The sequence below is a fragment of the Python bivittatus genome, unplaced genomic scaffold, assembly GCF_059951505.1.
Source record: "Python bivittatus isolate LINGU-HERP-01145 unplaced genomic scaffold, Pbiv_v1 ctg000580_np1212, whole genome shotgun sequence".
NCBI lineage: Eukaryota > Metazoa > Chordata > Lepidosauria > Squamata > Pythonidae > Python > Python bivittatus.
This window is the reverse complement of record NW_028277087.1, coordinates 20,446,919-20,468,000: the sequence shown is the minus strand read 5'-3', so window position 1 is coordinate 20,468,000 and position 21,082 is coordinate 20,446,919. Positions and strand designations below refer to the sequence as shown.

At 39.6% G+C, this 21,082-nt stretch overlaps 1 protein-coding gene across 1 annotated transcript in view; it reads right to left on the bottom strand.

The window, feature by feature from the left end:
- Nucleotides 1-21,082, bottom strand: part of SLC38A6 (solute carrier family 38 member 6) — a 75,442-nt gene that overhangs the window by 8,149 nt on the left and 46,211 nt on the right. The window contains exons 9-12 of the mRNA XM_088149734.1: nucleotides 11,739-11,804; nucleotides 9,527-9,580; nucleotides 8,582-8,661; nucleotides 1,598-1,698 (exon numbers count right to left, since the gene is read on the bottom strand). Of these exons, the coding sequence (XP_088005860.1) occupies nucleotides 1,598-1,698; nucleotides 8,582-8,661; nucleotides 9,527-9,580; nucleotides 11,739-11,804 (301 nt within the window). The remainder of the gene's footprint in view (nucleotides 1-1,597; nucleotides 1,699-8,581; nucleotides 8,662-9,526; nucleotides 9,581-11,738; nucleotides 11,805-21,082) is intronic.

Here is a 21,082-nt window from a genome sequence, read left to right as displayed (position 1 = left end):
TTGTAAATTCCACAGGAGTTGTCTATTACTGCAGTGTTCTCTGTTTTAGAGAAAGATTTAGAGAAACATTGGAAGACCAAATTTGTGCATCATTGTTTTTGACCAGAGAAAACAGCTTGAATGGCTTCTGCTTGAATAGTTGTTTTATTTAAAAGCAGTAATAGCCAAATTATAGCCACGAGAAACAACCTAAAATCCACAGATTTATCAAGTCTTCCTTAGGCTTAGCTATCACAAATACTTGCAGGCATTTGTGTTTCCATAATCTCTTCATCATGTAAAATGGTTCAAAGTTAGAAAAAGAAGAAAGGGCTGATATTCAAGAATTTAAGAATATAAACTGAAACAGACGTGGCTCAAATATCAGTCCTGTATCTGCCACATTCTTCTCCTGACCACTCTCTCAATTTTTTTTCCTGGCTTTTAATCATCTTGTCTAATTAAGAGTTCATGGAAACTCAAAGGCTTACAACTATTTTAGAAAATTTCAGTTGGCTTAATAAGGATATTGCCTGTATGGATTTTGGAATGTTTTATATAAGCAGCACTAAGCTGATTAAGTGTGCTTGATTGTTTTATTTTTGTGAAAACTGGCTTGATTTAATATATGTGATGAAAAAGGTGGTATATATAAATACCATAAAAAAACATAAACACTTATGTGTGAATGTTGTAAATCAATATATATTGGATGCCAAGTTTCAGGAATGCTCTAAGGCTGCCATCAGCCACTAGCCAAATTCATCTTTTCAAAATCAATTATATTTTCTAAAGATTAACAATGGCTTCATTGTTACAATGTTTACAATTACAATACTTTAAATTTTCTACCCTCCCTTGCTACATGAACCCAGACTATCTAAATATTCTATATTATCTTGGCATGCTTATGCAGAGAAACAAAAATACTACTGTAGTCAAAGAAGTATACACTGGTGATTGTACTTGTAGCTTTGAGACTAAATATCTAGAAGTTGTTTCTGTTTGTAAATGTTGAAAAGCGTGGAGCTACAAAATTCAACAATAGTTTTTTTTCAGATGCTTATTACTGTTATGATTATTAGTTAAAAATGTGGTTTTGGAAACCCACTTTAGGGTACAGATAACATATTCACAAGTGATATTCAAGCTTGCATTATACACTATAAGAGAAGCTTTATGCACAAACCTATTTCTCTTGAGGTGAATTTGCATGAGTAATAAAAAGCAGCACCCCTCCTCTAGTAGACTATGCTAGGTACAGGGCAGGAGGGACAACCTTTTTGACTCTTAGAGCTGCAGACAATGTTGGGTGGAAAGTTGGGGAAGAAGTTGACCCTTTTCCCCAATGTCGTTATAGTCCTAAGAAGACTATCAAACAGCTAGCTGATAGCCTCTGGGAACCCAATCAAGTTGGGGAAGAGGATCAACTAAGAGGAACTACCATTGCATTCTTAATTTCTCACTGAAACTGTAGTACCAACAGGGCAAGGAGGGCACTTGGGGAGGAGGCCTGCAAATAATGCATGCTGCCCACTCCTGGTATATTGGGTCATCCTATTGTGGGTTTCTGTTTTATCTCTTATTAATAAACAGAAATTAATACTTGATAACATACTGTAAAAAGTGAGGTATCCAAATAGCGCTGACAGAAAATAAACTAGAAAGCTGAGAGCAATTCCTGTGTTGGCAACCTTTTGCATCCTGCTTTTGGATGGACTACAGAGAGAGAAAAAGGTAGCATTATTAAAGGAATTCATAGTAACAAATCTCTACAGATGAACATTTAATCTGTCAACCAACGGATAACAGTTTCCTTCAACACATACCCCTTACATCCCACCCCAAGGAACAAATTCTTGGATAGAATCTTATGGAGAGAGAACAGCATTTTTGGAACTTTCAGAAGATTTGAATCTTTAATAATTTGATTAATTCCTTTTTTTTTAAGTACATCTTCACATGACAGACTTTATGTTCCTTGGCCCTCAAATTCACAGGGATAGTGACTGTTGCCATGAAATAGAGATGCATGCTACCTGGGACAAAGACAAATTTAGGCAAAATATTAAACTACAGAGTTATCACAAAAGTATGTATTGAGAAGGCTATAGTTTCCTTGTAACTTACAACTATGAAAACTCAGTCATCAAAAAGGATAAACAAAGAAAATTGCTGCCTTTCAATTGTGGTTCTGTAGAAAATTGCTGAAAATAACTTGGACTGGAAGAACAAATATTTTCCCTCTAGATGAAATAAAACCATACTGCTCACTGGAAGCAGTAATAATGAAACTAAAGCTTGGGTACTTTGAACAAATAATGCAAAGACAAGAGTCAATGAAGAAGGCCTTGCTGATTGAGAAAATCAAAGGTAATCAAGAAGGCAACAAAATACAAGATATCTAGACAAGGTAGCTACAGTGGGGAAAAAAAGTATTTAGTCAGCCACCAATTGTGCAAGTTCTCCCACTTAAAAAGATGAGAGAGGCCTGTAATTTTCATCATAGGTATACCTCAACTATGAGAGACAAAATGGGGGAAAAAATCCAGAAAATCACATTGTCTGATTTTTAAAGAATTTATTTGCAAATCATGGTGGAAAATAAGTATTTGGTCAATATCAGAAGTTCATCTCAATACTTTGTTATATATCCTTTGTTGGCAATGACAGAGGTCAAACGTTTTCTGTAGGTCTTCACAAGGTTTTCACACACTGTTGCTGGTATTTTGGCCCATTCCTCCATGCAGATCTCCTCTAGAGCAGTGATGTTTTGGGGCTGTCGCTGGGCAACACGGACTTTCAACTCCCTCCAAAGGTTTTCCATGGGGTTGAGATCTGGAGACTGGCTAGGCCACTCCAGGACCTTGAAATGCTTCTTACGAAGCCACTCCTTCATTGCCCGGACGGTGTGTTTGGGATCATTGTCATGCTGAAAGACCCAGCCACGTTTCATCTTCAATGCCCTTGCTGATGGAAGGAGGTGTTCACTCAAAATCTCACGATACATGGCCCCATTCATTCTTTCCTTTACATGGATCAGTCATCCTGGTCCCTTTGCAGAAAAACAGCCCCAAAGCATGATGTTTCCACCCCCATGCTTCACAGTAGGTATGGTGTTCTTTGGATGCAACTCAGCATTCTCTCTCCTCCAAACACAACGAGTTGAGTTTAGACCAAAACGTTCTACTTTGGTTTCATCTGACCATATGACATTCTCCCAATCTTCTTCTGGATCATCCAAATGCTCTCTAGCAAACTTCAGACGGGCCCAGACATGTACTGGCTTAAGCAGGGGGACACGTCTGGCACTGCAGGATTTGAGTCCCTGGCGGCGTAGTGTGTTACTGATGGTAGCCTTTGTTACTTTGGTCCCAGCTCTCTGCAGGTCATTCACTAGGTCCCCCATGTGGTTCTGGGATTTTTGCTCACCGTTCTTGTGATCATTTTGACCCCATGGGGTGAGATCTTGCGTGGAGCCCCAGATCGAGGGAGATTATCAGTGGTCTTGTATGTCTTCCATTTTCTAATTATTGCTCCCACAGTTGATTTCTTCACACCAAGCTGCTTGCCTATTGCAGATTCAGTCTTCCCAGCCTGGTGCAGGTCTACAATTTTGTTTCTGGTGTCCTTCAATAGCTCTTTGGTCTTGGCCATAGTGGAGTTTGGAGTGTGACTGTTTGAGGTTGTGGACAGGTGTCTTTTATACTGATAACAAGGTCAAACAGGTGCCATTACTACAGGTAACGAGTGGAGGACAGATGAGCCTTTTAAAGAAGTAGTTACAGGTCTGTGAGAACCAGACATCTTGCTTGTTTGTAGGTGACCAAATACTTATTTTCCACCATGATTTGCAAATAAATTCTTTAAAAATCAGACAATGTGATTTTCTGGATTTTTCCCCCCATTTTGTCTCTCATAGTTGAGGTATACCTATGATGAAAATTACAGGGCTCTCTCATCTTTTTAAGTGGGAGAACTTGCACAATTGGTGGCTGACTAAATACTTTTTTGCCCCACTGTAGATATTACCATTGATGACTTAAGCATAAGCTGACAAGAACTTAGTTAGTGACAAACAATCCTGACAAAATTATGAAGATAACTGAATGATTTAACAACAAATCCTATTATAGAAGTTTAAATTAAATCATAATGCATATCTACCCACAATGCTATTCCCTTTCAGAGTAAGTAACATTATGCAAAGGGCAGAAAAACACTTAGTAAGTAAAACAAATTAAGGGCAGGAGATAAGAGAAAAAGAATTAAGCTGAATCTTGCTAATACCAGTGCCATTCACTATAACTCTCCATACTTTCCATCCTTGCTAACCATCTTTGCTCTCACCACATCTATTCAGTGACTCATATTATGCCGCCTTTGGTTATTTAGTATAACCTTATATTAGCTATACAAATCCAAACAACCACTAGATGACAGTATCTATTTTTTTTCAGTCCAGATTGAGTAGCCCTACGTTGCATTTCTGAGGATCTCATCAGCTCCATCCAGGCCATGTCTTTCTTGGCCTTCCTCTTGCTCTCAGCCCAGCAACATGGCATTTTATGCATATAAAAGTTTGCATATAAAAATGCATTTATATCTCCAGCCAGCATTTCTTTAAAGTCATTACAAATCAGGGCACTATCTAAATTACACAATTTAGTTCTGTTGATAGTTCACAATTCCCAGAGCTGGGGGAGGGGGGAATTGCCAGCCAGAGTTGACTCAGCTTTACATGTGTGAATTTGTGTGGAATGGTGGTGGTTGTAGAGCTAATCTCTCCCTCCTGTTGACTCTAGAGTAGGACAATTCCATACAGGCAAGTGTTCATAATCCTGGAGGAACAAGGGGAGTGGGGACTCTACCATTGCTTAAGGTAAGCCAGTACCAGGGTTAACTTCATGAGCCTTATTGGGGGAGTCAGGCTGGGACTACATTCCTCCCATTTCCTGGAGGCAAACAACTAGTATTGTTTTAGGTTATCAATTTAACAACTGCTTTCTACAAATCAGACCAAACTAACTAAATAGGACCTTTACATAAGCTTTCCTTATTTTTTATAGCCATCAATACACTAAACAACCAAGGAGTATCATAGATCTGTATCTTACTTTCTGCTTAATGAACCATTCTCTACATATTTAATGTTAGCTGCCCAGGTCATTTTGGAATCAGGGAGCTTCTAAATCACATACATACATACATACTCCATTTATTCCCATTCAGGCTTACCCTTACAAAGTCACTCGACTTTGCTCAGAGTTGGACTGGCTGGGCAGATCCTTTGGAAGTGATTGAGACACGTTTGAGCCCTGTTATCTGGGAGGAGTTTGAGCTGGTTGATCCTGAAGAAGTGGATAAAGTCTTTGTGTCTGTGAGCTCAGCCCTCTATGTTCTGGACCCTTACCACTCCTGCTTGGTTAAGGCCTCCTGGGAGGTGGCATGTGGTTGGGTTCAAGCGGCAATTAATGCCTCTTTGCAGAAGGGGGTGATACCGCCTGCCTTGAAGGAGGCGATGGTGTACCCCCTTCTCAAGAGGCCATCCGTACACTCAACTGTGTTAGACAACTTTCATCCAGTCTCCAACCTTCCCTTTTGGGGAAGGTTGTTGAGAGGGTGGTTGGTGCTCAGTTTCAGAGGTTTCTGGACGAAGTGGATTATCTGGACCCTTTTCAGGCTGGGTTCAGGCTGGGGTACAATACTGTGACAGCATTGGTCGCACTTGTGGATGGCCTCTAGAGGGCTCAGGATAGGGGTGGTGCAACCATCCTGGATATCCTGGATCTCTCAGCGGCTTTCAATACCATCAACCATGGTATCTTCTGGACCGGCTGCGGGGGTTGGGAGTGGGAGGCACTGTTTTGCAGTGGTTCTCCTCTTTTCTCTGCAGCCAGTTCCAGTCAGTGTTGCTGGGGTGGTGGTGGTGCAATGTGGGGTGCCTCAGGGCTTGGGTCTCTCTTTTCTCCTCTTTAACATCTACATGAAACCTCTGGGTGAAGTCATTCAATAGCATGAGATGTAGTATCATCAGTAAGCTGATGATACCCAGCTACACATCCTGTATATAGGATGTATATATAGCAGTGATGCTGCCGTGGTGCTGACCTAGTGCCTGGAGGCTGTGAGGTTCTGGATGGGGAGGAACCAACTTTGACTCAACCCTGGCAAGATGAAATGGCTTTGGTTTTTTGGCACCCCAGAGTCTGGTGATATGTCAACTTTGACTCTGGATGGGGTTGCACTTCCCTGGTCTGAGCTGGTGTGCAATTTGGGGGTCCTTCTGGACTTATGGCTCCTGCTTGATAAGCAGGGGGTAGCCATGGCTGGGAGGGGTCTTTGCACAGATTTGTCTTGTGTGCCAATTGCACCCTTTCCTGGACCAGGAGGCCTTGCTCATATTCACTCGTGCCTTAATCACTTCCCAAAGCTTTTTAAATGGGGCTGCCCTTGAAGACCACTCAGAAGCTACAACTTGTCTAGAATGCGGCAGCGTGCACAGTGCTGGGTGCTTCTAGATTCACCCATGCTACATCTCTATTATATGAGCTGTACTGGCTCACAGTTTCCTTCTGGGTGCAATTCAAGATGCTGGTTTTCATCTTTAAATTCTGACATGTCACAGAACTAGGTTATTTGCGGGACTGCCTCTCCCTGACAGTATCTGCTATCGTTCCAGATCAGATAGGGTAGGAACACTCCAGGTCCCTTCCCTGAAATCTTACCATCTAACCTCGGAAGCGTGCTTTTTTTTGCTTGCCCCTACCTTATGGAATACCCTCCCCACAGCGATCTGGCAGTCCCCCACTCTTTTAGCTTCTGGGAGGTCATCAAGACCTAGCTTTTTACCCAGGCCCTGGGATAGAATGAGGGTGTTTAGGGTTGGTTGTTGGGGGATCCCAAGGGTGCCAGGTTTTGGTTGTGTTTTACAGTTTTATGGTTTTTATAGTTCAGGTTTTTTATTGTTGTTGTGAGCTGCTCAGAATTGTGTTTTAGAGTGGGCAGCCATATAACTTTTTTTTTTTTAAAGGAAAAGAAAAATGGCATTGTGGGATTATGCTGTTCTCTATATTCCCCACATTCCACCAGATCTTGATACCTCACGCCCATGAAAAGGCTGGTAGTAGCAACCAAACCAATAGATCCCTTAGAGATCTCCCTAGATTATTGGGATTATGCTTAGATTCTGAAGACCAAAAAAAAAGGAATACCCACAACAGTTGGATGTGCCACAGTCATAGCAATGCCACATGCAGCATTTGGTGTGTTTTGACCAGCATGCATGCTCCTGCTCTCCTATGCAAACCAGGATCTCTAATCTAAATGCTACCTTACAAATCAATATACTTTTGCTCTCATACCACCAACTCAGAGGTACATGCAGTGTCTTGACACACTCAAGTTCTTTTACCTTAAATTAGTGATAGTTTTTCTTGGGTGGAATTAATTTTTTGTAGATAATGTCTCTAATTCCTTGAATAGTTTTAAATTTCTTCTACTACTACAATTACCACTGCTACTGAATGTTTTTCTAATACAATTACAGCAGTGGGGCATCACATTTCTCAAATCCTGTTACTACCAGATTTCATCAAATGACTACTCTAAAGATGGAACAAATATTTTATGGGAGAAGCACAAGAAGACTACAGATTGCAGTAAAACAATAGTTGTAGAGTGGAGAATACTTCTCTTTCCCACAATCTCCACCCCTCCCACACATCTTTCACTGCTCATTTGATCAGGAAGTAGCAGAGCAGGGGGTTCTGGATATGCTCTCTGGGAGTCCTCTAATCAAAATATTTCAGTGCCTTGAGACAATCAGATTCAATAGAGACTATGTCCTTCATTCTTTTACTGTTCTGTTAGAAGAGTAAAGGAATGAGATAAGTCTTGAAGAAGAGCTGATTCTAGATGCCTCAGGAACTTGAGTCTCCAAGCATGTAGCCCCCAAAAAGGAATGCAGCAGAACTTTTGGCAAGCTGAATGGAAGACCTGGTGGCTCCTAGGCTGGAAGCTCCTCCCTCTCCTGCTATAGACGAAGCTTCAATACATTAGAGGAAACAATTATATTGTCTCATTTTTTAATCACAGGGAGCTGGGGGGCTCCCCTTCATTTATCTGTACAGCTCCCTTCCAAAGGGTGTTCCACAAGTCCTTGAAAACTAGGCTTAGGTCCCAGGCTGGGGGGTAGAGAGGTTGCTGAGCCCCTCTCAGTTTAGGGGAGCGTTGTGCTGTTCTGTTGTATTGTTCTGTTTTGGGGGTATTGTGTTTTGTTATTCCTGACATTCATGATCATTTTCTTTTGCTTTTTATTGTTTGTGAATGTTAATATATAAGCCTCCCAGAGTTGTTTGGAGTCTGGCAGCCTCTAAATCTAAATAAATAAATAAATAGGATGTGATCAAATTGAGGTTAGAGGGCCACCTGTCTGAGATGGTTAACTTGGATTCCTGCAGAGCAGGGGTTGCACTTAAGAGCCTAAATGGCCCCTTTCAATATTGTCCACACTAGATTAAACAGGAAATGAATCGTTTCCAAACTTCAGTATTCCTACTCCTGCTTTTTAAATGGTTTGCACTTACAAGTTACATGTTACCTTTGGAGCTCGCAATAAATTGGCAGTACTGATGTATGGCAGAGAAATGAGAAAGCCATAGTTGGAATGGCATAAGCACTCTAAATAAAAAGAAAAAAGAAAGACAGCATTGAAATAAAGACTGTAAATATTTGATCCTTATTTTTAAACCCTTGCAAAAAAGCCAAGAATTAATCCATACTGATTCCACTATGTTTTACTGTGGGGTTTTGGCTGCCTTGAATATCTTTATGAAAGACAGAAATACATGTTGCCTTTTATTTAAAAAATATATATATATATACATTTCAAATCCTTTCTCCATTTTCACTGCATATTATTAATAAGACAAGAACCCTGAACATTTTTCATCTGGAGAGAATTTTTGAGAGTATGTTACAGTCTTTCTTACAAATAGGCTGCGAGGACATTTGCCCATTCATAACATGGCTGGATGAGAAATGTTATGAATTACAAAGCACCCATTTATCAAAATGTTGTGGGGAATTTTCTGTTGCCTGGTGCTCCCTACTATCTCTGCTTATTTTTATCTTTTTTTTCTGGGCAGGTGAATACAGTTTCAAATAAAGTACTGGGCTGTAATTTCCCATCATTTTTATTTTCTAAGAAAACTTACAGAACTCATCTGAGGCTCAAAGGCATTATTGGAAATAATAAAGGTGACAAAAAGCTAGTGCTTTGTTTTATAGCTTGCCAAACACCCATTTAAAAAAACAAATTAGAATTCTTTATCAATGTAAAAGGTCAGGGGGGACGGGGTGCTAGCAGACATTAAGAGGTACTCCACTGCAGACCTCAGTGCTAGGACACATTCCCAATTCAAATCATCATGCTTAGGAAGTACTATACATAAAGACAGTCATACTGAGAAGCTCTGGCTAATTCTAATGCTTCAACACATTTTCGTAAACTCCTTTAAGCCATTAAAAGGATATTTTAGATTACCTCTTTGGAGAAATGAAAAAGCTGTGCATTACAGTCTCCAGTAGAATTTGAAACCTGTGTAAAACAAACAGCAAAAAAAGCACATCAGCTGGATTCAAATTACACAATTTTAAAACTATTTCAGAATCCTACCAGTGAACTTACAAAGCCAGTTTAATGAAGAGCACTTTTATACTCATCGCTTTAAAGTAATTCTCAATTACTTTCTGGACCATGTAACAGCCTACTGCAACTACCAACACATCAGAAATGGTTTAAGGTATGGGGGAAAGCTCATCCTTATTCAGGAACAAACTACTCCAGAGGAATAGTTCCTTTCCAGAATCTCTCTTTCTTTGTAGACAACCCAGTCCAATGCACCTGCATGAGTTAATGAGGAAAAGACACATCTATTGCATGTAAAGTCCATAATCTTGGATCCCGCACTTCTAGTGATACAGTAATATACAGTGCGGCAAAAAAGTATTTAGTCAGCCACCAATTGTGCAGGTTCTCCCACTTAAAAAGATGAGAGAGCCCTGTAATTTTCATCATAGGTATACCTCAACTATGAGAGACAAAATGGGGGAAGAAAAAATCCAGAAAATCACATTGTCTGATTTTTAAAGAATTTATTTGCAAATCATGGTGGAAAATAAGTATTTGGTCACCTACAAACAAGCAAGATGTCTGGCTCTCACAGACCTGTAACTACTTCTTTAAAAGGCTCATCTGTCCTCCACTCGTTACCTGTAGTAATGGCACCTGTTTGACCTTGTTATCAGTATAAAAGACACCTGTCCACAACCTCAAACAGTCACACTTCAAACTCCACTATGGCCAAGACCAAAGAGCTGTTGAAGGACACCAGAAACAAAATTGTAGACCTGCACCAGGTTGGGAAGACTGAATCTGCAATAGGCAAGCAGTTTGGTGTGAAGAAATCAACTGTGGGAGCAATAATTAGAAAATGGAAGACATACAAGACCACTGATAATCTCCCTCGATCTGGGGCTCCATGCAAGATCTCACCCTGTGGGGTCAAAATGATCACAAGAACAGTGAGCAAAAATCCCAGAACCACACGGGGGGACCTAGTGAATGACCTACAGAGAGCTGGGACCAAAGTAACAAAGGCTACCATCAGTAACACACCACGCTGCCAGGGACTCAAATCCTGCAGTGCCAGACATGTCCTCCTGCTTAAGCCAGTACATGTCCGGGCCCGTCTGAAATTTGGTAGAGAGCATTTGGATGATCCAGAAGAGGATTGGGAGAATGTCATATGGTCAGATGAAACCAAAGTAGAACGTTTGGTCTAAACTCAACTCATCGTGTTTGGAGGAGAGAGAATGCTGAGTTGCATCCAAAGAACACCATACCTACTGTGAAGCATGGGGGTGGAAACATCATGCTTTGGGGCTGTTTTTCTGCAAAGGGACCAGGATGACTGATCCGTGTAAAGGAAAGAATGAATGGGGCCATGTATCGTGATATTTTGAGTGAACACCTCCTTCCATCAGCAAGGGCACTGAAGATGAAACGTGGCTGGGTCTTTCAGCATGACAATGATCCCAAACACACCGTCCGGGCAATGAAGGAGTGGCTTCATAAGAAGCATTTCAAGGCCCTGGAGTGGCCTAGTCAGTCTCCAGATCTCAACCCCATGGAAAACCTTTGGAGGGAGTTGAAAGTCCGTGTTGCCCAGTGACAGCCCCAAAACATCACTGCTCTAGAGGAGATCTGCATGGAGGAATGGGCCAAAATACCAGCAACAGTGTGTGAAAACCTTGTGAAGACTTACAGAAAACGTTTGACCTCTGTCATTGCCAACAAAGGATATATAACAAAGTATTGAGATGAACTTTTGATATTGACCAAATACTTATTTTCCACCATGATTTGCAAATAAATTCTTTACAAATCAGACAATGTGATTTTCTGGATTTCTTTCCCCATTTTGTCTCTCATAGTTGAGGTATACCTATGATGAAAATTACAGGCCTCTCTCATCTTTTTAAGTGGGAGAACTTGCACAATTGGTGGCTGACTAAATACTTTTTTGCCCCACTATACACCTCTAGTACAGCAAACCATCTGTGCTATTTCAAGTCCTACAAATTATCATTCAATTAATCATTTTACTGTCAAATGATATAACAGTTGGTACTCCTGAAATAAAAGGCCTGCAGAAAATACAGGAACAATTTCAGATTTAAAGTAGATTAAATACCTGGGAGAATCCTGTAGCAAAGTTTAGTGGCAGAGGACAAGGAATTGACCACTTTTTAATTATGATCTATAAAAAGAGAACACATACGGGTTCACTTGGAATTAACCATAATAACACATCCAATCACAAACTTATTCACTTCTATAAATACCTATCATGCTAATCAGCATAGCTATTAGATATCCTGGCTAGGAATGATGGGAGTAGTAGATCAACACATCTGGAGAGCCCCATTGTGGGTAAGTTTGTTATAAACTGAAACAATATTTTTAAAAAATGGTTTATTCATACAGAATTTCCTTTGGCACAGGAGCACTTGTGACATGATAGAATGAGAGAGAATGGTGGGAAATAGTATCTGAACAAAGCCCTAATGCTCAGAAACAGATTGAGAAATACACAAAGAGGGAAAGACCAGATGCTGACTTTTGCTTGCATTCAATCCCTGCTTGTTCCTCAGACTGAACAGAGAAATCCAATCAGGAAATCTTGTGGTTATTTATATATAAAATCTCCCTCACATCAAGCTCAACTCCTAATGACTACATGAAGACATCCATAAGTTGGCTGTACTTATGTTTACTGGTACAAGTAAGAGTCAGTACATTCTATCTATGTGTATATTGCAAATGCAGTCCTTCCTATCACTGCCCAACAGCATGAACCAAAATTTATACAGTAATAGGGAAGATCTTTCTGATCAAAAGCCCACTCAAACCCAGTACAGTTCCCATAATAAACTGAGAACATGTTCCTGGGCTGTACCATGACAAACAGTGGTGGTGGGGTTGTATGACTGAATGCTATTCTACACAAAGGATTCCCAAGCACAGAAAACAATCATGTCATGGAGGAAACATGCTGCATTTCTGTATGTAAGGATATTTCTTTTCTTTTTTTAATAGAAGAGCAATTTGTCAAGTGGACCTTGAACTTCTGGAATGCTATAAATCCAAAATTCTATTTACTACCCATCTAAAGTTTAAGAACTAGATTCCAGCTAATTATAATCATTGGACAACAAAACAAATAAAACCTCACAGTAAATACTGAGAAATGAATATAAAGTCCTTACAAAATTACATTTTATTAATTTAGAGTAATCTCACTACATTAACTGATTTGAAAGAGATCGAGTCATTTGTCAATTTTAGAGCATAATAGACCGGGAAGCTTTCTTAAGAAAGCTCTACTAATTTCAAAGAAAGCTTATTAAGAAAACTGGATAAATTCCTGTAATATCAGAACATCTCTACAGGTTGCTTGCCCAAAGCTGGAGGGCATTTAGGGGTGGGGAGGGCAGGGGGAGAGAGAGAACTGAATACTGGAAATCTGAAAAAATGTTCTATTATAGGACAAAATTCCATACTCCATTCATTATTCTTAGATCACCATTTTAGAGCACTTTCAGAGAATAGTTTTCTTTCCTCAGATCAGTCATTCTCATAACATCCCTATGAGGCAAGCTATTAATAATGATAAAAAAGAAGGAAAACAGATCAAGATCACCCAGGGAGTCTCTAGCTGAGGCAGAATTTCAATTCTTGGGTCCGAGCCCATATCTGTAGCCAATATTAACATTTGTCCTCACAGGCAATAACCTGAGCAGATGGTTTGCCCAAAAACCAAGAGGAGAAAATTATAGTATTATAAAAGTATTGCTTCCATATGCCCAGGTCAGATTTTGGATTCCTGGAATATATTATAGGGAATGTACTTGTGATAGTAGGAAAACACTATGTGAACTATAGTACAACATGTATCACCACACAATATCTTTCCACCTTTCAAGCAAAAAAAAAGTCAGAAAATCGTAATTGGATTTAATAGACCTATGAGCATTCCCTTTAGCATTTATTTATTTTTAATTAACATTATTGGTGCTAAATAACATGTTTATACTGAATAACATACACACACAAATAAATATACCTTTGGCCTAACTTGCCATATAGGCAAATACTTCCAGCTTCATAGGAAACCTCTTTCTTACCAACAAAGAGCAAAGCTAACTCATCCAACAACATTAGATCATAAGAAGAGCCCTGCTGGGCTACACCAAGGGCAATTTAATCCAGCATTTTCGGTTGTGCTGCAACCAACTGGATGAAGACAAGAGGCAGGAATTCTCTTTCACTGTGGTTCCCAAGCAGCTATGATTAAAGACGTATCATCTGGGATACTGGAGGTAGCCCACAGCCAACAAGATAGCCTGATTTTCCATAAATGTGTCCAACTCTGTTAATACCATCTGAAATGGGGAACATCATCACGCAAAATGGCAATGAGCACCACAGTTCAACCATGCGTTGTGTAAATACTTTCTTGAATCTCCCCACATTTTATTTCAGTGGATGGCACAGCATTTTCCTTGTGGGAAAAAGATAAAAAATATCTCCTCACATTTTCCATACCATGCCTTATTTTATATACGTCAGTCATTTCTCCTAACCTGCAATTGCTCCAAGCTCAGATCTCCAGATATTAGCCTTTCCGCATAAGGGAGCTGCTTTAACCTACTAATAATTTTGGTCTGGTTTTCCTCATTTTCCACTTTTCAGTGCTCCAGTCTTTCTGCAATACTCCAAGTGAGGTTTCAGCATATTTAAGGGCATCACTATATTGGCTGTTTTATTTTCAATTCCTTTCTTAATGATTTCAAGCATGAAACCTGTCTTTTTTACATTTTAATCAAACTATTGAATTAATATGCTAAAGGACGCCAGTGGACATACAGTAACTGATTCAAAGAAGGTCAAACAAAAATGGAAGGAGTATACTGAAATTCTGTACAGTGGAGGTATTAATATCCAATATACCTTAGAAGATATTCCATACGTACAAGAACCTCTAGTACTAGAAGATAAAGTTAGTACTCTGGTCATTACCAAGACAGAAGACTACAGGAATTAATTGAATATCTACAAGTAACAAAGCAGAGTGAGTAAAGGTTCTAACCAAACTATGCCAGCAAATCTGGAGAACGACACAATGAACAAGAGATTAGACGATATCAGTCTACATACCAATACCAGAGAGAGAAGACAACATAGTATGCAAATATTGCACAATATCCTTACACATGCTAGCAAAATAATGTTTAGGATCATCCAACACAGATCAGAGCCCTCAATAGAAAGGGAGATGCCAGATATTCAAGCTGGCTTTAGAAAAGGCCAAGGAACAAGAGACATTATTGCTGATGCATGCTGGATAACTGAGAAAGCCAAATAACAAAAAGAAGTCAGTATATGCTTCCTTGATTATATAAGACTTTTAATTATGTTGATCATGTCAAGCTGTGGAATGTGCTCAGAAAAATAGGAATCTCAGAACATCTCACTGTCCTCGTGCAAAACCTATACATAGGTCAGGAAGCCATAGTCCAGACAAAATACGGTGAAACAGACTGGCTCCAGCTTAGCAAAAGAGTGAGTCAAGGCTATGTACTCTCCCCTTTTTTATTCAACCTATATTGGAAGAAGATGAGTATGGTTTTAAAATTGGAGGAAGAAACATCAATAACCTGTGCAATGCTGATGATGCTACTCTGATAGCTGAAAATGCAAATAGCCTGGAAACTCTAGCAAGTCAAGGAGTCAAGGAGCACAGTAAAAAATGGGACTCCAATTATATTTAAAGACCAAACTAATGACAACAGGTACACCAACCAGTCTTAGAACTGACAATGAACATATTGAAGTGGTGGATAGCTTCTGCCTTTTAATATTGATTATCAGAAGTAAAGGAATCAGCAGTCAAGAAATATGCAGCAAACAAGCACTTGGTAGAGTAACAATGAAGGCCTTAGAAAAGTTATTCAGGTGCCAAGATGTATCTAGATACCTGTACTTACTAAGATAAGATTTACTCTTGCAAAAGCCATGTTAGAATAACATAAGGTGCTGAAAAGAAACTATGAATTCAATTATTTTTTCTTCAGTAATGCTTTCTACCATTTTACCTGGAATGAATGTTAAGCTAACCTGACTATGGTTTCCTGTATTTCTCTTCAATCTCTTTTGAAAATTGGGGTCCTGTTGGCCTTTGTCCTGTCTTTAGGAACAAATGCAATTCTTAAAGAGGAACTGCTTATTTCTTTCATTTTCAAATTTTAATTTTTAAACAGCCTTCTGATTGATACCATCTGGAATCAAGGATTTATTTGTTTCTAATTTGTCACTTACGCTTATAACTTCATTTCTTGTTACCTTGCCTAGTTTATTTATTCCTCTACTGAAGAATGCAGTTCAGATATGGGTATCTGGCCTGCATCTTCAGCAGTGAAAACAGAAATGAAGAATTCATACAGTCTCTGTATTATTCCCCCCCCCCCCAGCCACTTCTTAAATGCTACTGTTATTCAATAGCCTAACAGCTTCTCTGGTTAGTTACCTTTTTGGAATATATTTAAATATTTTTGTTGTTTGTCTTAATATTCTTCACTCTAAGTTCTTCAAAATGGTTTGTTGGGCATATTTTATTGACTTTTAGCATTTTTTCCTATTTTATTTGCCACCCAATTCCCAAAGATTCTGGGCTGCTTACAACCAAAAAGTAACATATCAAAATATAACTGGCCAGAAGAGCAAAATACCAAAACGAAACAACACAGATCATCTAGAACAAAAGATAACAAGACCAAAAAAAAAAAAGGCACAATCACTCTGTCCAGGCTTGGGAGAGCCACCAGGTCTTCCAGAGTTTCCTGAACCACATAAGAGTGGGAGCCACCCAAATCTCTGGGGAGAAAACATTCCAGAGGGCAGGAATTGCAAGATGACATCATGAGGTGAGATTCTTTAATTTACATGGCTGAGAACACACCCATCCTGCTGGACCTAATTGGGTGGTCAGACACAACTGGAGACAAGTGGTTCCTTGTTTTTCTTTTGCCAAAGTTCCTTTTTGTTCTTATTTGGGCAGGACTTCTGCTTTATGAACTAAGTTTTCATACATCTAATAGCTTCTCTGACTCCATTCACTTGCTGCTTGCTATCCTCTTGGACTTCATGACAATTTTCCTGGCCTGGGTTACACATTTCAGCGAGCATTTAATAGTTTGTAGTTTTGAATAATGCCCAATCTTTCTGGAGAGACTTGATTCTCTTTACTGTCCCCTTCAAATTTCATTTTACCAACCCCATCATTTCTTGAATGTTTACTCCTCTGAAATAAAAAATGGACTTGCTGGCTTGTTTGGCAAACAAACATTCACATATATGTTGAATGTACCAATATTATGGTCACTATCTTCACTTGGTTCAATAGTTTTTATGTCATGGAGAAGTTTCTGGGTGCCACTTATGATTAAATCCGGGACTGCTTCCACTTCTAATGGACTCCCTCACTATCTGTTCTAAGGCAAAACAATTTAGTGTATCAAGAGATTGTTTTTCTGTCATGTCCAGAATCTCAATTTATGTCAAAGCAGTGGAAGTCATTCATTATTATCATTGTTTTTTTCATATGCCTTTGATTTCATTTTCCATCTGAAGATTGGGGATGGGAGGGTGGGAAATGATAGCATATTCCCAGTAGTAAATTATATATGGGTACCTATATAAGCTATATGATGTTTCCATGGAAGAATTTGCACCATTTTGAATTCTACTTTGACTGTATGCTGGCTTTGGCACACTAGGCAATGATGATTCCAGTACACTCTTCCTTGTCCTTCAATCAGAGCTTGTATTCCAGGATAACTGTATCTTATTGGTTATCTCCATTCCATTAGGTTTCTGTAACTTTTGTAATATCTGTGATTCTGCTCAATGAGTGACCATGAAGCAAGTAATTTCCTTATAGGCATCAGCTGCATCTTGAGTTTATTCAGGAAATTTAGTATCTCACCCTTCAAATGCCTGGAAGTAGCAGGCAAAACTCCATGGACAGCTTGCAGGGGGTAGAGAAGGGTGGCCATGCTTTTCACTCTAGCAACTGATTACTAGGAGAGAGAAGGTTAGTGACCAAAATGTCTAAGTCTGATGATATGCCTCAGTGCATGGCTGATGGGCAGGATCTCATCTCTGCTTTTGTGCTAGTTTCAGAAGTCCCTGTATTTTCATGCTGTCATCTTTATTGTTGGGCAGCTAAGCTGATTGACTTCTAGCCCAGCTATAAGTCAAACGAAAGGGCTGAGTTCTGTTGTGGTAATGCCAGAATTTAAGGACAGGAGGTTTCCCATATGCAATAATGCCATATCATTCTGCTCCCCTCCTCCCTATCAAGGTTAAGGTGCCATTTCACCAACATCTTTGCAGTTCCTTGAAACAGTGATTGTGTACAATTTTTATAAATTTCTCACAAGGCAATAACAGGGCGAGCTGTGGATGTGGCTAGGAGGGAGATAAGTCTTATCCAGATATCTTGGTGTTTCAAAAACAACAGTGGTGAGGACAATTGCAGATCAATTTAAACCAGTTTCTGAGGGTTTGGGAAGCAAAAAAAGAGTGACTGTATGCTCACAGACTGAAGGTAGACTACAATCATAGTTCTAAACACATGTACTAAATAATAAACCCCACTTACTAGTGAGATTTATTTCCAATTAAATGCATAGATAATTGTTTTGTAATCCCTGGTTTGTCATCAGTTACATATGTACTAAGAGAACATACAGTTCTAGTGTTATCAAGCCCACATGAAAGCATTAAACAGCTGGTATTCTTACTTGGGAGTAGAACCCAGCAAACAAAGAAGAATCAAGTAAAAATGTGTGTTACAACGTAAGTAGCCTGTGAAGATGGTCTAGGATTTAAAGACATCATGGAGCTTTAGATATATACAACAATCTGCCTCCCAGACTATCTGGTCAAAATCCTTTTGCACCAGACAGGATGGTGAATAAGTGATCTGTCACTGGACCTGCCAAGGAACTGAGACATACTGGATGCAGGTAAGCCCAAGTGGGTATTAATGAATGGCACTTTAGCTCACAGGAGGCTGCTGAGCTTGCAGAAGATTATCATCTCCTAGACTTGGCAAAAATATTTTGGAGATCTTGAAAGATGCTGCCCTTAGGGAGATGTTTTGACAGCTTTGAAGTCTGATTTTATCCTATGGTTCAGTTCCTTAATGGACTGGCTGTCTTGCATTCTGGATGGCATTTTTGCAGGACAGCCTTTATGTGATTTTTATCTTCTTAAAACCACAGGAAAACTAAGGCCCACCTGCAAGTCAACACAAGCCAAGGGAGCCAAGGGGCACTGCTTATTATTCTACAGAAAAAGCACTGAACTTCAGCGGAGCACGCCTGCTTAGGTGGAAGGTAGAGAGGGAGCAGTAGTTTTAAAAGCATGGTTGCTACTGCTGTTTCATTTGCTTTCATTCCTACTTCAACCTATCCTGGGGCAGAGAGCAATATATAAAATATATATTTACACATGTGTAAAAACATTATTACCACTCTGCTGTTTTTTTATTATTTGTACCTATTTGATATCCCCTCCTATCTTTCTTTACACATCAATATAAATTTTAAAATTAAAATCAACATGCATGGCACTCAATTATTACACTAGGGATTAACATGAGCCGCCGAAAGCCAATATTTGCATCAAAAAGAAGGTAAATAAGTAAAGCAATAACCTGACACAGCAAATCTTACTGTTAGCCAAGTAGTAAAGTAATCATACCCAGGCCCATGGGTTGACTACCCCAAAGAAAAGAGGAGGGGCCTATTTCTTTGAGGGTTGCTTGCTTTAGGAGTACAGTATCACAGAATAATGGGGGACAACCCAGCTGATCTTTACACTTAAACACCTTTGCAGCTGCACAGGTGACAGAACGTTTTTATGTGTAAGCCGCCTAGTCGCTTGTATAGTGAGATGGGTGGCATATAAATTTGATAAATAATAAACAAACAAACTCGAGAAAGAAAAGCAAGCTGCCACCTTAGTCCACACAAACTGATTTGCTCACTCTGTTCCATTTCACACCAAGAAGAAACACTATGCAATGGTACTCTTGCATATACATGAAAGTGGGAGGGAAAGGGAGCAGAAGAGTAATTCACTATTCCTTAGTTATTCACTTTCCTCCAGAGCCCCACATGAGCATATTTGTGGATTTAGCTCTTAAGCATATAGATTATTCAGTTGAATAGAAGGCTATTCTTTGCACCCAGGGTAATTCTGGAAACACCATCCCAAGGATCAGCAACCTTTCTGGATTAAGGGAGCAACTGTAATTTTGACAACATGTAGTGGGTTCACGGAGTGGGTACCATGAGAATAAAATGGGCATTAAAATAGCCTAAGAAAAGGAGGACAGTGACCAAAAGAAAGGATTGAGTGGGGTTTTTTTAAATATCTGAATGTTCTTCTAACTAAAATTATCCCCTATAATATAGTGTATTATAACCTTTCTATTTTCTCCCCCTTCCCCCACCTCCCAACACATCCACCCACACACGGTTCAATTTTTTTTTTATTAGCTGACCTTTTTGCTAGGCATTTTGCCAATAAAATTGCTTGTATTTATTCAGAGTTGGACATCTGATAGACAGAATCTCATGAGATAATAGTGGTGATACCTTGTGAGATCATCTGCAATTCTTTTGAACCTGTGAACTCTGAGGAAGTGGACAGGGCTCTGTGTGGAATAAGATCCAACACCTGTAGGCTACACTCCCGGGTGGTAAGAGTTGTCAGACAGGGAACAAGGGGTTGGATGCAGGAGACAGTGAACTCTTCCTTAAGGGCTGATACCATAGACCTTAAGGGTGATGCCACAGCCCTTGAAAGAGGCAATGATGTACCAACTCAAGAGGCCATCTCTCAACCTGGCCAATGTGCACACATCTCCAAAGTCCCTCATTTGGGGAAGGTTGCTGAGAAGGTGGTAGGATGCAACCACAAAAATGCGGGATTAAGGAAATTGTTGGATTTCTTCCTGTCTGGATTTCTTGGGGAGGTACAGACAGAGTCCAGGGGAGATGTGAAGAATCTTTTAGTTACATTGTTACAATAAATCCACCTTTCCCAAAGTTTCACACTATTGTTTTCATTGTTCATTTGTGTTCATCTTGGTATTTGGATTTTTAGGGGAGATGTGTACATTAAGATTACACTAAAGGGAAGTGTGATGGCAAAAAGTTTAGGAACCCCTGATCTAGATGAAACAACAAGGAAAAACCTCATTTTCAGTGAGGTATCATCAGTATGTTGATGACACCATGTTCTTTTACCTTCACCCTGGGCTGAGCAGGAGATCTGACAGTTAGCACCTAAAGGACTGGATAGGATGGAACAACCTCGAAAAGAATCCCCACAATGCAGAGTTACTGTTCATTCAGAAGCCTTCTGATTCCACTATCGTTCCAATTTTAGCTGGACAGGCTG